General features: G+C 37.7%; 1 protein-coding gene across 15 annotated transcripts in view; it reads left to right on the top strand.

Moving 5' to 3' along the window:
* L3MBTL3 (L3MBTL histone methyl-lysine binding protein 3) overlaps positions 1 to 21,015 on the top strand; it is a 103,261-nt gene that overhangs the window by 64,309 nt on the left and 17,937 nt on the right. For all 15 annotated transcript variants that reach the window (XM_069598362.1, XM_069598367.1, XM_069598369.1 and 12 more), the window contains 3 exons: positions 917 to 1,019; positions 9,070 to 9,219; positions 20,214 to 20,293. In XM_069598362.1, coding sequence (XP_069454463.1) covers positions 917 to 1,019; positions 9,070 to 9,219; positions 20,214 to 20,293 — 333 coding nt within the window. The remainder of the gene's footprint in view (positions 1 to 916; positions 1,020 to 9,069; positions 9,220 to 20,213; positions 20,294 to 21,015) is intronic.

Here is a 21,015-nt window from a genome sequence, read left to right on the forward strand (position 1 = left end):
CAGAGAAGCCTTGAGCTTAACATATTGGATTTCAGTTGTGGAGGAAAATAGATATATTGTAGAAAGAAAAATGTGGCAAATAAAATACACTATTATGGGGTTTCTTAAAAATTTAGCATGCCCTTCCCAACTAGTGGCTTCATTCCTGGATGTCACCTAGAAACTGCAAAAGGCCACCAGAATGCACTGCATGATGTTGGTCACAGTATGTTTAAAATAATTAACCTTGGGAACAAATATTGCCTAATTGAATTTTGGTGCACTCATAGTACAACTACTGTGCAAATCATAAAAATATTACTATTGAGTTGAAGCTAAAGACCAAGAAGACTGCTTCAGAATAGTATATACCCATGTTGTCCCTAGTTTATGTGAAAGAAGCAAACCAAAGATTTGATACATGTACATATGCAAATGTAGGTACATTTGGGAATGCTTGGAACATCGAGGAAGGTCATGTTAACATGCTTAGTCAGGATTAAGGAGGGTATGAAATGTGAAGAGAATCACTTAAAGGGGATCTGTAGCTGATCTGTATCCTGGTGTATTGTTTGAAGTTTTCACAGCGTGCGAGTGTTCATATATTAATTATGTTATTTACTTGATCAAGCTGTTTAGAATCATCTCATCATTTCAGATTTAGGTATCTCTGGAACTTGTGACATTTTGAAAGAGGGTTGGGTCAAAGTTTACCGTTTCACTATTAAAGAAAGACAGTGTGAACAAAGTACTAGGGAAAACCTTTAGAAGTAGAGACTTGAAACATAGTTTTAATTTTGTAGCGCCTTCCTTTTCTGTGTGTAAGTGTTGATTGAAAAATTGTTGTTGTTGTTGTTGTTGTTTTCTTATTCTGCTCCAAGGCATTTGCCTCTTACAGCCTTAACTTTTTGCTTTTTTTTTTTTGGGTTTTTAATAGGCCCCTTAGAACTGATGGAAGCCTCAGAACACGGTGGCTGCACAACCCCAGGATGTAAAGGGATTGGCCATTTTAAGAGAGCGAGACACCTGGGCCCTCACAGGTATTTGGTGCTTCCACTCACATGGAGATTCCTTCTGTGGTCAGATAGCGGGTGCCTATCCTTTGTAGGTGGACGACAGTGATTCCCATGTATACTTAATAGATATGAACTAATTCTGCATTCAGATCCATATGAACTGTGGTTGCTGTGGTGACCATGTAAAAATGAAGAGTGTATGTGTAGTTAAATATTCCTGGGAGAGAATGCATTCGTGAATGAAAATAGATTTACAGTAGCTTCTTGGCAACCTGACTAGTTTTATAGTTACTTTATGTCTTAAAGTCATTTTGGGTTGACCGTTAATAGTGAGAAGAGGGCGGGCCTTGTTTAAAGTATTTGTTTGGTAAAATATTCTGATTGGGTGACTCAACAATTTGAATAGTCAGAGGTGAGATTATTGTAGATGAGCAGCGAAGATCACAAAAAGCACAAATATAAATAGAAACATTTCAGAATACATTGGTCAAAATTAAGTGGCTTTCAATATTTTTCTCTTACTTCTAAGTAACTTAAAAGAGAAACCAAAATTATACATTTGAAATTTGATGTGTTACGTGGGCGACTTGGGTTATTTGTAGACATATTCAAATATTACTGGAATAGTAATAAATTTCTGTGATTTTAACTGGGATTTTTAGAGAACTGAGGCATCACCTATTCTTCTATATATTAAAATAATTTGTCAGTGTAAAGTGTTCTAACTGCATGTTAATTGGATTGCCCAGTAAGAAAAATGATTCCTTGTTTATCTAGTTTATGCAGGTTGTGAATCTCAGTCCTTAAAACATCTGAAGATTGCCCTGCCTGTTTCTCTAAGAATTAATAGGAATTGTAAAATTGACCTGGTTGTTCTATCTTCATATAGATTTCTTCTTCCTTAAATTTCTGTAACCTCAAAGCCTTCTGTAGCACTGCAGCCAAGTTTGCTTTATGGGGTTCAGTGTGTTTCAGAGTAAAAATCTGCGTGTAGACAGGATCATGATTCCACTTGCAAATATCCATTTAAAAATCCTTTTTGTGGCTTGTATGACTCCAAGCCAAAAGCAGTATGATTAAGGGGAGATAAAAATACTGTATCCTAGGAGTGATTCAGTTTTGGCCAGTGAAGGCAGCTGGATTACTTTCAGGCCTTACAGTAGTATCTCTCCTACCTTCCCCATCCCTGTGTGGATATGTTCCAAGATCCCCCGTGGATGCCTGAAACCTGGGATAGTACTGAACCCTATATATATTATGGTTTTTTTCCTATTCATACATACCTATGATAAAGTTTGACATAAATCACACAGAGTAAGAGATTGGCAACAATAATATTAAAATAGAACAGTTATAAATAATGTACTGTAATACAAGTTATGTGAATGTTGTCTCTCTAAAGTCATATTGCACCCATTGAATGCCTTTTCCGTTTTAACTATGCAGCTATTATGTGCTGTGGCCCTCACTTTTGCAGTCTGAGGTATGACAGGAGAACTAGGGCAGATTTCTTTTTCTTCACAATTTGACAGAAGATTCATTTTTACTGCAGAGATTATTTCCCCATGAAGTTGAGAGTTGTCACCAGTTCACCTAGAGGAAGCACTTTATAGGTACCTGAAGTGCCAGCATCACTACTATTGTTTGGGGGCTGTTATTAAGTACAGCAAGGATGACTTAACACAAGCACTGTGATACCTTGCCAGTGGATCTGGTAACCGAGGAGGCTACTAGGTCACTAACAGGCTGGATACACTGGACTGAGGGGTGATTTGCTTCTCACAGGGCCAGAGTGGGACAACGTGAGATTTCATCATGCTGCTCAGAATGGTGCACAGTTTAAAACTGTTTATTTCTAGAATTTTTTATTTAACATTTTCATACTTAGATTGACCTCAGATAAGTGAAACCATAGAAAGCGAAACCAGGATAAGGAGTGACTATGGTATATAAGTCCAAATAACTCATTAGTATGCCAGACTTCTTTATATATCTATAAATTCTTTCATTCAGTAAATATTTTTGAGCAGCAGGTTTTTTTTTTTTCCTAATAGCATGTATTGGATAACCTTCAAGTGACCCTATAATATTGGACTGTTACTTTCTTCATTTTTTTGGTGAAGCCACCATTACACCATAGAGGTTTCTCTAACTTGCCTAATTGACAGCTGGTGAGGAGGGAGCCAGGAATAGCACCGAGTCTAACTGTGCCCTTGACCACTCCCCTGTCACTGAGAATCAGGGCATGGCTTTCTGAATAAGTCACAGATCTAGCCTTCAAAGAACTCAGGGACCTAGTGCAACTATAAAAACTTGATTTAATTGAAATATGAGAGACAAAGTAATAACTAATATTGAAACTTTGACACGTGTACCTTTCTGCTTTACAACCCTAAGATGTTCATTGAACCAAAGGCCGTTTGCTCAAATTATGAAGGAAAAGATCAAAGAAATCTTTAAAATGTTGTGTGGTACAATCAAAAATTTACAAATAATTTTTCTTTTTGGTCTTCTGGGAAGAAAATCCACCTTATAGCAATGTCTGTAATCTCTTTAGGGGTGCAGCAGGTCTGAGCAGAGAGGTTTGCCTGTCACAGCAAGGTCTGTGCCAACAGTCCTGTCCCCTGCTTTATGGTACCAGCCACTCATTAAGACCACCTTTCCCCAGATGGGTTGTGGACCTCAGAGGTGGTCAACCCCCGTTTCACAAACTTTCAGTGATTGTCTCTGCAGTGTTTTTTCAAAGATTCAGTGTTGTATTTGCTAAGTGAAGGGAGGAGAATCATATAAGATGTTACAGAGAAATGTGGTTAAAAAAAAACTTCCAGTAAAATTGAAGCCATAGTGGAGAATGACGTATTGTTTGGGGGGATGAAAGAGGAAGAAGTAGGCATCGCAGCTTATAAGACGTGCACTGACACAGAGGTGCTCATTTCCTTGTCACCTATCAGACATAGCCGGCAGATCTGTGCATAGTCTGGGGCAGGAGTGCAAGCCAGAGGCCTAGCAGACAGGGCCGACTCCTGCCTGGGTCGTGGCTTCCCATTTTCTCAGGCCACCCCACTGGCTTTTCCTGGTCTTCCTGGATATGCTGTGCTCGTTATACACTTACTGCTCTTTATCTGGCGGGACACTAACCCTCAGTAGCCACAGTGTGTTTACCATTTCCTTACTAGACTTGTGGAAGAGCTGCTGCGTCATGAACGTTCTTTGACAGGTTCATTTTGCTGGCGCTTATTTTTGTCCTTGCCAAGAATGCTGTGTTTAGGAAAACGTAATGAGAAAATTCTCTTCAGATTAATGTGAGAAATTGCATAAATCAAAACATGCATTCTTTGCTTAGATAACAAAGAAAGTTGCTCTTTTGGCAAGAATTATCAATTTTGTGAATATGTAAGCACAAGGCTATGTTTTGACTAGGATGTGTTGTTAGCGTCTCCAAAAATTACAGTAGTTGAATTTGATCTAAGAAGTGTTGGAAATACAAATGTGTTCTCAACAATGAAATTTAAAAATGTGCTGTTTTTAAATGTGATATAAACGATCAGTGAGCAAGTTGGATGTGGATACGGTGTTCCCATTTCTAGAGATGCTCAGAAGCCAGATGACAATTCTGTCTCTAGCAAGGCAGTATTAATATTGGCTATGTCATGGTATATCCCTTTCTTGATTCACTCATTTGGCTTACTGAGAGGTCATAATGAGGAGAGATTAAAAGAAAAGTAAAGTTATATAAAACTGAATATTTTGCATATCTAATGTCTTCAGAAGTGAAGTAAATCTTCTCTATGTAAGATTTTATCTCAGTAAAATTAAACAGGAAAAGAAAAACAAAATAGAGAGTACTTCCTACAACCTCTAAAGGATATTTATAAAGTCCATAGAGAGTTTTTAAAAATTAATAACTCTGGACATACACCTGCAAACCACAGTCATCATTTTAATTCAAGATTCAGTCCACTCATGGAACAAACATTTATTGAGTGCCTGCTGTGTGCAGATACTGGGCTAGGTGATGGTCCGTACAGAGAAGGCCTCACTTCTAAGGAGGCCAGCATGTTATAAACAGGGATTTGGAGACGCATGAATGAGTAGTACTCAGAATCATCACCTTTTCCTGAGGGAAGCAGTGAGCCTCCATAAGCAAGGCATGTTAATGGAGTTTTTAATGCTGTTGTTTATTTTTGCTGATGGCCTTTTACCCAGTAGAGGTTAAGTGTTCCCCTTCTTCTCCTTTTAAAATAATAATCCTAGGCAGGCTTTGTGTGTGTGTGTGTGACTTCCTAGGTGCCAGGCTCTGTTTTAGGACTTAGATCTGTTATCTTGTTTTATTCTCTCAGCAGCTTTATAAAGCTGGCACTACTCTAATCTCTGTTTCACAGAAGTGGGAACAGAGATTTAGAATGCTTGAGAAAAGTACCCAAGATCAGAGAGTGGCAGACCCAGGATTCAGCCTAGGCTCTTAAGGCACTAAAGCTCCTACTCTTAACCGCTAGACTCTCATGCAAGCCACAGTAGCTGGATAGAACTTGTATTTTATAGATTCCTGTCTTGACAGAGAGTGAGAATGAGCATGTGAGCACTTAGGAAATGGAAGACATCGTCCAATTGTTTAAATAAATGTATTTACAACTAAAAAGGTTGTAAAGGTGGCAGTGGGAGGTGGTGAACAAGGCCGTTTTTTTCCCCTTTCCTGCTACACTGGACAGTCATTCCAAGGAAAAACTGCCTCCTTACAGGGGCCAGTGGGACAAGAATTTATATATATATAGCAGGTATGGAATGATTTGCTAATAGAACAGAGTTCACCCTAATAAAGTCCTCATAGGAAAGAGCTGTGTAACCCTGTGTGAATCTGTTCCCCTGATGTCTGGCGAACTGTGTAACAGCAGAGTTGTGTGTACATGTATAATTGCATGTGCCCATGACTGTTTGTAAGTGTGTACCTGTTGTTGTGCCATGGGCCAAGCCTTACTTATGTTTGTTATTAGAAACTGAATAGACAAGAAAAATGAAAATGATTATAAGCCTAGTGAAACCCACTTTTCCCAGAGAAGTTTAATCAGCACTTCTGTGTTTATAAAATCATTAAAATTGCATATGAATTTTATAAACTTGAAAAAGAGGAAATTGGCCCAGAAAGGTTAAATACTGCCTCAGTTCATATTTAACCTTTCTGAGCTTCCTTGGTGGTATAGTAATAAAGAATCTGCGTACCATTGCAGGAGATTCAGGTTCGATCCCTGGGTCTGGAAGATCTCCTGGAGGAGGAAATGGCAACCCACTCCAATATTCTTGCCTGGGAAATCCCACGGACAGAGGAGCCTGGTGGGCTATAGTCTATGGGGTCGCAAAGAGTTGGCATGACTGAGCATGCACACGCAGTTCATAGCTATCTGGCAGCATCATCTTGCTAAGAGGTGGTACTCTCAGGTTTAATTGTCATGGATTAGGGATAAAGAAATAATTCAATATTGCAAGGTACTTTTTGCTCCTGTAGGAGACAACTGGAGTTCATATGCTAATGGGATGATACTAAGCAAGTTCCCTTTTTTTAAAGCCTCAGTCTCTGCATCTATAAAATGAGCATTAGAATAGGAATGATTTTCTAGGGTTTTGGAAGTTAGATGACATCATGCAAGTAAAGCAACATACCCTGGGCAACACACTCCATCTGTGTAATGTTTGTTGTCATTCTCTTCATTTTACAAGTGTCTTGTAAAACAGAGTCTTCCAAGTTTGTTTGCTCATTGTGGACAGAGCTGCAGAGCACATTTAGAGCCAGGTTCTTGATTTCCGTCTGGGGCATTGCCCATCCCTCTGTTCACACTTCATTTGCATTCTGTGCCTTTTTATTTTTTAAATCACCTCCCACTATGGGAACCAGCTGGTGTCCCTTTCTGTCCCAGAGTAGTTGTAAGAACTGGAGATGTTTAAACCCATTTGATTTTCCTCAGGGTTCAGAAGAAGAGAAGGCTTAGCACAATATGTATAGCCCATCAGCACAGGGTTGTGTTGGTTGATCATCCTGGCCCAATAGTGTATCTTTGTTCAGAAGGCTGTGATTGTTTTCCTGCTTCAAAGTGAGAGTTTGAAATTTCCCTCTGGCCCTAGCAACCAAGATAAGGGGGATATTTAGGTACCAAGTCTCATTCTGCAGCCTTGCCTCCCTGAGCTACCCATGTTTACATATGGTGGTCTAGAGAGACATATTCTTCCTTTCCTTAATCAACAAACAGGAAGGGGCTGCCCTTGGGAGCTTATAAACCTTCTAAACTACAACTATTCACTGTAGTGTGTAGGTGGGAACCCAGCCCATCTAAAAATCTGGGAATCTTCCCAATGTTAGAGTGGGGTTAAGATCAGCACCCTCATTTTCTTTTCTTTCTTCATATCTGATGAATTTAAAAATGAACATACAGACAGTTATTCAATAATTGTAAAGCCAGGTATTTAACAGTGAGTCAAACATTTGATGGTTGTGATATTCTAGGAAGAGCAACATATTATGTGTCAAAAGAAATTAATAAAAATTATATTCATATTTTTTTCCTGCCACTTTTTTCCTCAGTGATAGTCACTCAATTATGTTCGACTCTTTGCGACCCATGGCCTGTAGCCCATCAGGCTCCTCTGTCCATGGGATTCTCCAGGCAAGAGTAGTGGAGTGGGCAACCATTTACTTCTCCAGGGATCTTCCCAACCCAGGGATCGGACCCAGGTCTCCTGCATGGCAGGCAAATCCTTTATTGGCTGAGCCACCAAGTAGATAATTTGCAATAGGGTACATACACAATATGAGGAAGAAAGAACAAAATCAAACTTGACTGTGATCTGAGAGTTGGTTAATGTATTTACTTTATCAGAAAGAAAAAATCAAGAGCAAGAAGAGAGAGTTGTATTTTTTGTCCTATTTGTTCTCAGGGTAAGGGAGTTCATTAAAGATGAATTTGGTTTTAACCATGTTTATTATAAGACATAGCAGTATGAAGTGACACGTAAGTAAAGAAAATAAAGATGTACATTTGCTTACAAGTTATCTGTGATGAATTTTATAGACCATTTGCAGAATTACTTTGGGAGCCTGTGCACACTCTTCTCCCCTCCCAGGAGGATGTGTCAGATTCTCTTGGTAGAGGGCAGAAAGGCAGTGTTTAAGAATTTTCCCCAAATATTACCTAATCGGAGGAAAAGAATATGCAGGACACTAGTATAATTTACCCAACTCCACATCATTTCCAGATTTCAGGAGGTTTCCTAAAAACCAAGGGCCAAGATAGGGAGTTAGTCAGAGTGGTTGATTCTGTACCAAGATACAGAAGCTGCCAGTTGTTCTGGAGTAGGAAGGCTGAGGCCCAGGCACAGGAGTGTCCTGACTTCATGCTGAATGAACAGTTAGTGACCCAGATGCCCTTTGCTTGGATGACAGGAATGATCCCCAGACAGAATCTTAGAGACCAACCCAGTGGTCACCAGTGGAAGGGAAGGGAGCTAGGTGGGTCATTATCCAAGTTGCCTTCTTAACCTTTTTCATATCAGGAACAGGATTAGCTAGAGGATGATGTTTTTTTTCTGGGCAATCATGAATGCATATGGGCCTGGAGACAGGAAACGGGGGAACCTCCTTCCTTTAGAGGGCAGCAGCTGTTACAAAGGAAATTAAACAGTTTGTGGTGACCCTGGGATCACTTTAGGAAGCAGGTCCACTCTATCAGTCATCTGCCTCTCTCTCACCTCTGTCGCCAACCCTCCTAAAGCACTTCTCTCCCGGGCTGACTGTTCACATAGTTACACATAGGCCCTGCCCTTGGTAACCTCGTTGACCATTACTCACTTCCAGAGATTGCAGGAGATTGTATTTAAAAATTTAGGGCAAAGACATTTTTTATCAGAATATACTTAAATTATGTTTTAAAGGTGAAATTTTTTATGCTATGTGTTTAATCTATGTAACTATATATTCAGTTAAATTTTTGCATTTCACATTTTGTAGCTTGTTGTCTTAATTGGAAGAAGTAATTATGGTCTAATAGGAATCTTCTCTTCTTTCTTTTTTCTATTTGTAACATTTTAGTGCTGCCAACTGTCCCTATTCAGAAATCAATTTGAATAAAGACCGAATTTTCCCAGATCGTTTAAGTGGTGAAATGCCTCCAGCTAGTCCATCGTTTCCAAGAAGTAAAAGGGCAGACACAAATGAAATCTCTTCGTCTCCTGAAACCAGGTAATTAAAGTGGTAATATTAGTGTTATTCAGAGGTACTGTGGTTGAAAGTTTTTTCCTTAGGTGTTTTGTGCTCTATGGGGATGTCTTCTAGTACATTACTGAAAATGCCCCTGACTTAATGTGAAATAATGGTGGGGGTCAATACTTGGATTTAAAAAAATTTAGGCAAATTTTTTATAAAAGTATATGCACATCAGGCAAGATTTCTCTTGTTCATCTTTTAGCTGAACTTGCTTGATATTAGAAGTTTGGAAATCCCAGTCATTTTATTTCCTGCTAATTCATATTTCTCAATGAACTGATCCATATTTATATAAGATCATACTCTGTAAGGAAGACGATAGATACCCTGTGAGGAATGGACCTTCTTTTTAGTTTTCGTTATATGCCACGTATCTACATTGTTTCATTTAATTATTAGGGTATTTGTTGTATAATATACTTGGTCATTTGGTTTTGATTTTACTTGTAGAGTTAAGTTGGAATGTTTTAACCTCTGTGGATTATTCCAGTAAAGAACCAGGTTTTGTTTGCTGTATCTTTAAGTAAATGGCCTCTGTCCTTGCGTTGACTGAAATACTACAAAAAGAAAACAGAGTAATAGAAAGATGATCCTTCACACTTATGTTTGGGGACTTTTCTTTTATGGAGAGTCTTTAAAATCTAAGGCAATGTAGTTCTTTGATTATTTTAATATTTGGTAGCTTCTATTCTCACGAATATACCAAGTGAACATTTGAATTAATTAGTCTGATTCTCAGTTCACAGCAATGTTGTTGAAGCAATGGCATTTAAAATATCAGTATCCTCATAGAAAAGCAGTTTTGCCCTATAGATGAAGGAGAGTTGTAACCTCTTTAATTAGAAACAACAGTGATGATTTATTCTTAATCCTTAAAACCATGAGTGATGTAACCTAAGCTCATTCACCTAACTCACAACCCTATAATGAGGGCATATCACTTGAGGAAATTTACTTTAAGACAAAGGAAGTACTAATTCACATAGTAGTGATTATAGCAACAGAGTTCATTGGCTCACAAGGAGGTAAGGATCCTTAAAGTTTCGATTTCAAAAGCCAAGATATTGTGTAAAATTTTAAAAGGATACTCTGAAGTGCTGGTGGTTTGACCTTTACAGGCTTTGCACTAACTTTCTGGGCCCTAGGCTAGGTAGCTGGGCTCAGTTTCCTCACAGCAGAAAGGAAAATGTTAATAAATGAAAGGTTGTTAATAAAGAAGTCTGATCTTATGGCTTGAGACTGGTTGCTTTAAGGTAGAATTAACAGAGTTGAAGTTAGCTGGCTTCTTTGCTGTAAATGAATCTGTATGAACGTATTTCATATTTTTTAAAAATTTAATTTTTAAAAGATTTTTATTAGAGTATAGTTGATTTAAAAATGCTGTGTTAGTTTCAGGTGTACAGCAAAGTGAGTCAGTTATACGTATGTCCATTCTTTTATAGATTCTTTTCCCATATCGGCCATTACAGAGTACTGAGTTCCCCGTGTTATACAGTAGATCCTTATTAGTTATTTGTTCTATATGTAATAGTATGTATAGAAAACATGAAATTTTTTGATCACTGATTCTTTTACCTGATCTTAAGAATGGTAAGGTGTACAAAGCTCTGAGAACAGTGAGTAATAAGTAATCAGTCCTCAATAAATGTTAGTTTTTATTAGTTTTGTTGCAAGATGAATAGTTTGCATATTTGTTTCTTTTATTCCAGAGAAGGAAAGTAAGGCCGGCACGTTTTTTAAATATATACATATACCTAGGTTAAACTTTGAATAGAGCACTCAAACAAGATGATCCTCATGATGTCAGATAATGTTCTCTCCTCTTTTCTCAAAATCGTTACTCACGTGGATGGCGTTCCAAGTCAGGTTTTAACACATTTTATTTGCATCCTTCATAATAATTTTCAAAACGCTGGTCCACCAGACTGTATTTTTTTTTAAGGCATTTGGCACAGCAAGAGACAGCTAGCACCCCCAGAAGCAGACCTTGAGACAAAGATTTGATTGCAGGTGATTTATTTAAGAGGTGAGGAAAGCGCCAGTGGGGGAGTAAGGAGGTGAGGCCACGAAAGGAAGACAGCTGGTAAAAGCTTCACTGTCACACCAGCTACCACTGTGAACAGCAGGAACACAGTCCTGCTGGGGCCCCTCTGGGAGGCTGTGTAAAACACACATCTCAGGTTTTCCCACCATAGGGATGAATGCGCTCAGCTATTTTAAACACTTGGAAAGGAATTATCCTTCAATGAAAAAAATGAATAAAGTGGAAAAAACAAACACCAGAGTTCCCTTTGGTCACGGAGCAAGGCTGCCAGGGTGGAAGGATGAGCGAATGCCCCAGCACGTCCCCTGCCACACAGCAGGCAGAGCTGCCAGAACCCAGGTAACCCTTGGGAAGGCAGAGCAAGTGAGACAGGTGGGCACAGTGGGTGGCCAGGGGACGTGGTCCAGGCACGGCTGACAGTGTCTGCTGCACCAGCCTAGTCACCCATTTCAAGTGCCAGCTGGGCACCAGAATGAAGTATGCTGGCATTGCTTTTGATCCAGAAGCAGAAATAATAAGGCCAGATAAATGAACAGTTTGAGGAACACCTATGTCTTTTTCATACCAGAAAAGGTATTTTAAGGGCCAGTGCGTAGGCCACCTACTCGGAATAGACCCATGGACGACTGGTGTTCCTTATCTGTGCTTCCCAGGCTTGACTCTATATCTGATCCCCTGACATCTCTAATATTCAGATTAGGGGCCCAGCCAGCCAGAACCTTTCAGTCTGGAGCCCAGGAGCCTGCATTTTAAAAGTTCATTTGGGAATATATCTCCCTGCTTAAAATTTTCAGTGGCATCTCTTTACTCTTCTAATTAAAGGCCTAATTCTGAATGTAGCCTGCAAAACCAGTGTTATCTGGTATCTGCTGAACTCTCCAGCTTTTTTCCTATCAGGTCGTTTTTAAACTTAATGCTTCAGCCACCTTGGCCCTCAAACCTTTTCTCTCTGCCTTGAATCCCCATCTCTAACCTGTCCTAGTGAGTATCACCTCATGGGCTTCAGGGTAACTCCCATTTCCCCAGGGAAGCTTCATCCTTTCCTGCAGACCCTGGGTCAGGTTCCTCATTACTTGCTTTCGTGTTATACATCCCCAAACTGTTGATGGTTCTCTGTAGATACTTCCTCTGAGTCTGTGTGCTTGTCTCATTGGTAAGCTCTACAAGGGCAGAGGCCACATCTTCTCTGATTCTTTTAGACACCCTCAGTGCCAAGTATACTACCCGACACTTGGTGAGGCTGGAAGGCCGCCCATGAGTCATGCACTAGCTTTCAGAGGAGACCTACCAGTCATGTCACCTAAGGGGCCACCTCTGTGTAGCCTTTTTTTTTTTAATTCCAGCCAAACTTCTTACTTTTTCAACTTTGTACAATCCCCACACCAGATATCTAAGAGGTGATTATTAAATGATGAGATAAAGCCCCCAAACACATACCTGTGCTTTTATAAATTAGAGCAATGTTTCCCAAACTGTTGTTTGCCTTCCTCCCTACATAGAAAACCATACCATACAAATGACATTTGTATGACGCAATGAGAAAGTGGTTGGGACTGTCTCTGGGTGACTAGACAGAGGCCCTGTTTACTGACAGGACCACCGGCAACAATATGTCAGAACACTTGTACCTGAGCGTCAGGGCATCCTTGCTGGGAAGCTCTGCTCCACATTAAGAGGGCTCTACCTTGAGTACTTTTGTAGGCATACTGAATGTTTGGGTCTATTTTCTTTACAGAGACTTGTCAAATGGGTGGTCAGCTAATGAATGAGTTGCCAGTGCCTGTATAGATAGAAATATGAGATTGTAATCCTTTCCCAGTTATCCATTCATTCATCACATGCATAAAGAGTCTCAGCATTGTGTCTAGAGCTTTCAGTGAGATGTTTTCCTTGGAAGATCAGCAGTTCATCTCTGCCCTCACTGCCCTCCTGGCAGCAGATGGTAAGACTGGTGGGCTCTGCCAGTTAGTGGAGGTTTCTGGGGACCAATAACCTTACATCTCTGTATGTCTGCAGCTGAGTAAGAGAACATGTTTCTCTATATATCTGAATAAAACCTTTCAAAGTTTTAAACTTTGTTTTGCATCAGAAATAGCAGATGCTTATTAAAATGCAACCCTTAAGGTACCATCTCCAGAGATACTGACTCAGAAAATGTAAGCTGCATCCCCGTTCATTTTTAACAGGCATCTCCAGATGATGGAAGCAAGCGATCTATAACCCAGACCTTGAGAATCATTACTGAATATAAAGAGCCTTCTCAGGAGTAATAGTTCATGATGTGTTACCAAAGAACATCAGCATCTGTCCGATGTAGTCTTATTCTCTTGAATATATTCTATAGCTGCTGGTCATTGTGTTTCTAAATTAGGTGCTATCTCTGTTTAAAATCACATAATGTTTTAAGGTCCCGTGTTAAGCCTGCTTAGAGATAACCACAGAAACATAATAAAGCCTATTAAAAATACCTGCGAATGCTTATATTAACTTGCAAGGCAAATGCCCATTACTATCCTATATCCAAAGAAAAAATTCAAATCAGTCTTATATAGGCCATTAAAACAGCTTTTCAGGTTGTGGATCCAGTGTTTTTACTCTGAGAATTATGTGGAGCAGTTACAGGAGTTGCAGCTTCAATCTGATTTACATAGTTAGGGTGAATCAGATTTGCCCATCTGTACCCAAAAGAAGGGCTTTATGAAACAGATGGGAATACAAACTAACATAAAATATGAAACTGTAAGCATATATACATCTCTTTACTTTGCAAAACTGTAAAATCAAGTAGAGTAAAATTAGAGCCAAAAGTTCTAAAAGATGGCAAAAGTTAATTAGAAATCTTCAGAAGCTTTGATTTGCTTCCTAAGGTACTGTGGTCATGAGGACTTGGTATTGATGACTCAGAAAGTCCCTTTAATCCTTGGGCATCCCCTGCCTATTGTAAAGCCTCTCCGCCCCCCACCCCTCCTTTAGTTGCTATGCTGCCAAATATGGATTAGGAACTGTGAAACTTTTCAAATATTCCAGTTTTGGAAATCTGCATTAAATCTATGCAGTTGTTTATGCATGCTAGGGAGGAGCTGGGTTATTAAAACACTTGGAATCCGGATGCCAACTGCTGTGACACCAAGGCACCCATTCAGAGTGTAAGGAAAAGATGACTATGTTATTGTCGATACATGGGAAGTTGTTAGAACAATATTATAACAGGGTCTTATTTTATCTCCTCGAATAGCACTTATTTTTGACTCCGGAGATGCTTTTATATACACTAGAAAATGACATCTGTTCTCCTTTTCTATGACAGCAGCATGAGAGTAATGCAGTCCTGCTCTTCTTATGACATGATCTTTATTTCCCAAATCTCACCTTATTGGTTAGGGCTTTTCATTTTATACAAGAACTGATAAATTAATTGAGGAATTCATTTTACTGGGGAGTTTCTTTGGTATCTTGATAACATCCACTATATTTACTTACTCATTATATTCCTTTCTTCACTAACATGTTCCTTATGATAATTATAACTTAGTAGCCTTATTAGCAGCAGCAGCAGCAGCAGCCTAACTAATTAGGGCTTCCCAGGTGGCACTAGTGGTAAGCACCTGCCTGCCAGTGCAGGAGAGGCAAGAAACATGGGTTCAAGCCCTGGGTTGGGCAGACCCCTTGGAAGAGGGCATGGCAACCCATTCCAGTATTCTTTCCTGGAGAATTACATGGACAGAGGAACCTGGCAGGCTACAGACCATAGGGTCGCAAAGAGTTGGATACAACTAACTGAAGTGACTTAGTGTGCACACAGCCTTATTAATCAAAAGTTTTTATTTGTAGTCATTAGGTAAATAGTAAACTGTGTTGACCTTTCCTGAGCTGTGTTTAGAAAAAATGCTGTTAAAACTATTGTTCGTGTATTGTCTCAAAAGGAATTTAATTTTTAAATATCTTTATTCAAATGTTAACTGTAGACATGAAAGTTTTATTTGCCATTTTTTTCTAATCCCTTTGAATGTGGTGACCCCCTAGTTTGGACACAATCAGCACAATCTTCTCTTCATTTGTAGGAGGCATTTTGGAGACAATTTCAGGTTCTCTAATTTTAAAGTCCCTCTAACATATTATTCTTAAGATTTCCATTTGATTTTTTTACCTGTTAGCGACCTCAGCCCAGAAAATTTTTTTCAAAGTGCTGGGGGTATGCAAAGAGACATCCTTTTAATATTCAAATTAGGAAACTACATTTTTTACAGCTCTCACAACATTCACTGTGTCCCCACTTGTTCCTGGAAGTACAAGTAATTTACAGTTCTAACAAAGCCCCAGTGAGGCTAGAGTAAGCTATTCTGGAAGGAGAATGATAGAGTGGTTTTGAGGTATGAGCCAAGCCAAATTCATGCTGGAGTTAGAGAGCTGGCTGAAATCCCTGAATTGAAACAGAATAATTGTTTCATATTTTTTCAGTATTATTTTTAACAGACTGATGACTAATTGAAACATAACTGGCTAGGGATTGTTTTTAAATGAAAAATAAGCTTGAAGAAATCCAGCTGTTTGCATTCAAATACTATCCTGTTGCTGTGTATTTACTCTTCTAACGTTTGTTTCACTAATATTTACCACAAAGTCTAATTCGAGTAAGATAGTAAGACATCTAAAGCATGACACATAATTACAGAGGAAAAAAAAAGGATGCTGACTCAGAAAGAAGACATTTTTCCGTTTGAGTGGATTCCACTGTCTTAATTAAAAGCCTACAGAGTATTCTTCACTAAGATTTTGTGCTTAGTCACTCAGTTCAGTTCATTTCAGTCGCTCAGTCGTGTCGACTGTTTGTGACCCCCGTTGACAAGAGCCTGCCAGGCTCCTCTGACCATGGGTATGCTCCTGGCAAGCCTATGGAAGTGGGTTGCCATGCCCTCTTCCAGGGGATCTTCCCGATCCAGGGATCGAACCCAGGTCTCCTGCATTGCAGGTGGATTCTTTACTGAGCCACTGGGGAAGCCCTTGAGTAAGATGTAAGTAGGAGCATGATAAATGGTCCTACTTAATATTTAATTAATAATTAATATTTAAGTAATATTAATAACTTAATATTTAAGAATTACTTACAGTTTAGGATAAAATTGTTTACTGACATCTGTTTTCTTTATGTAACTTGTTTTTCTCAGGTTTTAAAACAACCTTTAGAGAAATGGTTATGAACCAGAATACAGTCAGACTTCCTGGGCTGCTGCTTACTAGCTGTGTAAACATGTAACCAAGAAGGGTTTGTCTTTAGAATGGGAATGTAATTACAGCATCTGCCTCACATAGCGGAGAAGGCAATGGCACCCCACTCTAGTACTCTTGCCTGGAAAGTTCCATGGATGGAGGAGCCTGGTAGGCTACAGTCCATGGGATCGCTAAGAGTCGGACACTAAATATATATGATTATATAGCTAAATATAATATGATTATATTTCAATTCAGGCTAAAGAAATGTTGAAATAAACTGGTTCTTAAAAATTCTCAAATCCCAAGGGAAACATTTATCATGCTCCTACTTATGTGTCTGGCTGTGCATTAAGTACTTCTTATACATTATTTTGTTGAGTCCTCCAAAATGCCTGTGAGTTAAAGGATTTATTATCCTTGTTTTACAGAAGATGCAGCTGAGGGTTAGGAAAGTTCAGTAACTTGCTGAAGGTCATATAGGGCTAGTAAGTAGCAGAGCTGAAAGTTGAACCAGGTCTATTCACCTTCAAAGACCATACATGTCACCACTGCTGGGCTGCTTTCTCCACATTATAATACACACCCTGGGCCTAATCAGCTTGTACTCCCTTCCTAATATAAATTGTTGGTAATGAAAATGGTGATCCAGAGGAGAAGATAAGAATTTTACAGTAGAGCAAAATCATAATATTAAAGTACAGCATAAAAATATTTTGGGTTGTCATTTAAAAAAAATCTTCAATAAGCATATCTTGTATTATGTTCCAGAGTATGTAATAATATTATCACAGAGTTTTGACATTCTGATATAAATATGTTTTGTTTATAATTGGAAGATGGTATAGCTAGAATAACTTTTTGGTTGGAAAGTTAATATCCTTAATAAAGCATTTCATTTTTGCATAGAGAAAGAAATTCATAACAGCGCCTATTCAATCAGAATTAGCAATGAAATTTCTAAACTTATGGGTGAGAGAAATACTGGTTGTCCAATCCAGAAAGTGATTTTTAAGTAAAATATAAAATAAGAAAGGATATTAATGAGGCAGATTCTTCATTCCTAACTTTATCAAGAAAAGACAGTTGAAAATTTTAATAAGATTATGATACAAGAAGGCAAGTTTCCTTTAAGTGTATATAATAGGGATATGTACTGTATTCTGGAAAAACACAAAGGTAAAAAACAAGTAATAATTATTTCTAAGTATAGATTTTGGTGTGTTAAGACCTGGTTCTATACTAGTTCTGAAAATTTGGGATTAACCTCCAAGTTTCAGCAAATGTAACAACAGACAGTGGTTGTTATGAAATATCAGACATGTAAAGGACTCAGCCAATCTTGGTGCATAGTATGTTCTAAAGTATATTAACTTTTCTTATTACTTCTCATTAACACTATTTCCACATTTCTGTATGTGCTTGATCAGGAGTCTGTTTCCTTCAGGGGCTCTGTTCACCCATCAATTTCATAATACCTGTTCTAATAGACTATTCAGATAGACTCCATACCATCTCACTAAAGGAAACATCAGAACCCTAGGGGACTTAATCACTTTTAAGTTAAAGGAGTTAGCAGACTCAATATATTAATTGGAAGTAAAAGATTCAGTTAACCTTTCTTGTAGTGTTCTGTTTTGGTGCAAATATCCATATTTATATATTCACAAGTTTATATGGGTTAAATTTAATGAAATATGAGTTTAAGGAAAATGAGAACTGAACATGCTTTTGTAATGTGAATAAGAGCAGAAGGTTTCTTTTTTGCTTCTCTTTGGGGATAGATTATGGCAGATTCAGGCACAAAGAAACTTTTGGGGTCAAACGTATTACTTTCCTTTTCTATTTCTGTTTCCTCCTAGAAAATGATTATTTTCCTACATTTCATAAATCATCCATATTGTATTTGGGCATAAGAATACAAAAGAACTTTCCTCATACTTCAGTCTTATAGCTTTATTTTAACAAAGTTTACTTTAAAGGAATATATAATATACTTTACTGAGACCACAAAAATAAGTATTAATTATCAGTGGACAATTTCAATCATAAAAAATGAAATATACAGAAAAATCTAGGACTTAATTTTGGCCTTTGGACTCGGTTTGGGCTTTGGTTTTTGTTTTCTTTTTGGGGTGTTTTATTTAGGGTTTTAAAACCGTTAATTAAAGCTTTTAGGTAATTATGCTAATTAATTGGGAATTTATTTCCTTTGACTCAGAAAAATGCTAGTTTTAAGATACATCACTCTAATATGTGATTGTTTATAACAGCATTAAGATTAGCTATCCACAGACCACTTTTTTCAGTGGCCACAATAACTGGGATAAATTTGTGGACTCAAAAACTATTATTTCCAGTTTAATATGAAACAAATACAGAAGATCACATAAGCTATTTTTAGCATAATGTGATTTTAATGTGTAATTGTCAATTCTTTTTATATAGAAGACAGTTTTCTATTATCACTTAATGTCCTTTTTCCAGTTGTCATTAATTTCCTACTTGTTTTCACTGTACCTGTATCTCCCCACTTTCCATGGAGTAAGAGCCTCCATAGTCATTAATTGATTTTTCTTAGAAAAAAATTTTATTGCATAATAAAAGTGATTCTTTCCATTCTCAAATAAGCAAGTATCCTTCGCAGTTATAAAGATTGTTTTTAGTATAAACTAAGCCAGGGATCTCAGATTCCAATGAAATTTCACATATCTCGGGAAGTGATCTTTCTAAAAAAGAAGTAGTGGATATATTATTTATCACATGCTTACTGTGTTGATGTCATTATGTTAAATTACTGTTGTTACAAATAGGGAATAAATAAGTGCCTCAGTAATTAAGATTATAAAACTCTTCTATATTTTGTTGGGATATTTGGCTTCAAGGGTATTTTCCCTTTTCCTAACACTGAGCAAAAGTGTGGTCTGAGTCTTCAAGAAACTAAGGATATTTGTAAAGATAACAGCATATGAAACAACAGAACATAAGTACAGAGGATTATAAAATATTATGAAGTATTCATTTTGAACCCTGAGTATATAATAGATTAGGTTAAAATTTTTAAATCCCTGAAATTTAGTTTTAAAGAGAATATACATAGCCTGGGCCTGGTTTCCTTTAAAGCCATTTTTGTCCCTGACTTCGGGGTAAAGCTCTGAATTAGGATTGTAATGGGTCCATTCCATTTTAGAGCATTCATGGCATGGTTCGATTAGCGTTAGGTCATTCCTGGTCAGAAAGAGATGGAGTCAGTTCAGCCCATGAATTTAACCTAATTAAGCCAGGAAAAGCTTCCTAGAATTGAGTTTGATTCTCCTGAACAATCTCAATCTCAAATCCCAGAGCGGAGTAGTATATGGTGACTTGATTAAATGATGTGGACTTTAAAACCCTCTTTTTCCTTAAAATTGTAGTCTTACCAAACAGTGCAAGTAATATTCCTCATGAACGTGTGTCCCAATTTGAAGCTGAACTATTCAGTAGCCACATTTTTCAGAATAGTTAACCTTAATAAAACATTCTTAGCTCTCTGAACAGTGAATGAAAATGGATAATGAAGGAAATGAACATTTATAGGTGTTCTTAGTATTAATTGCTTCTTAATAAAACTAAAAATCCTTTCTAACATTGTAATGATATCATTGGTTTTTAAATTTTAAATAACAGTTTCCGAGGTACAGTGTTGAATCATCTCTTTAAATATTTCTATTTTTCTCAGAGACCAGCGGGCTGAGGATGTCAAAGAAGACTTTGAGGAGAGAACAGAAAGTGAGCTGAGGACACCACATGAAGCCAGAGGTACCCATCATATTCTCATATTATTGATAGGTATTATGATTAATAGTCAACAATCAAAATTGGAGTGTAGCAGTCCCTTTTATATTAAAGACAAACTTCATTTGGTTGGTTCTGTTACTGCAAGCAATAAAAATTTATTGTTCAGGATAATTTTGGTATACAATTCATAATGATATGGGTCCATCTGTGACCTGTATTTATCGTCTGTTTCACATATGTGTAGAATATTGTGTATAGAGTTTGAATAAGGCCTTCTATTTGCTCCATGTAGTGTATTTTTTAACATTGTTGATGTCATTTGCTTCATATGTTTCAGACTCATCTCAGAACATGTTGACATACAAAATAGAAGTAATATGGTCTTAATCTAATACCACAAAATGAAAAGAAAATCACTTGAGCAAATGTTTTAAGTTGTACTGGAGAAAGTAACTTGTCTTCTATCTTTGGTGAATAGATATTACAGTAGTTTAACTGAGCAATGAAGTTGTAATGACTGTTGTTCATAGTATAACCTGTATTTATAATTTACACATGGCTTTATAATCACTATTTATTTTTATAAGAAAATGTTGGCTGGATTATGATTTTAATGATTGCCTCTGGGGACTTTGCTTGTCTTGTGCTTTCTTGGGTTTAGATTATTTGTAAGATTATAGAATGACACCTAAGGACTGTATGCCTATAATGACCTATTCTGTAAGTGATGCTTTGATTTCCAT

Source organism: Ovis canadensis, chromosome 8, assembly GCF_042477335.2.
Source record: "Ovis canadensis isolate MfBH-ARS-UI-01 breed Bighorn chromosome 8, ARS-UI_OviCan_v2, whole genome shotgun sequence".
Lineage (NCBI taxonomy): Eukaryota > Metazoa > Chordata > Mammalia > Artiodactyla > Bovidae > Ovis > Ovis canadensis.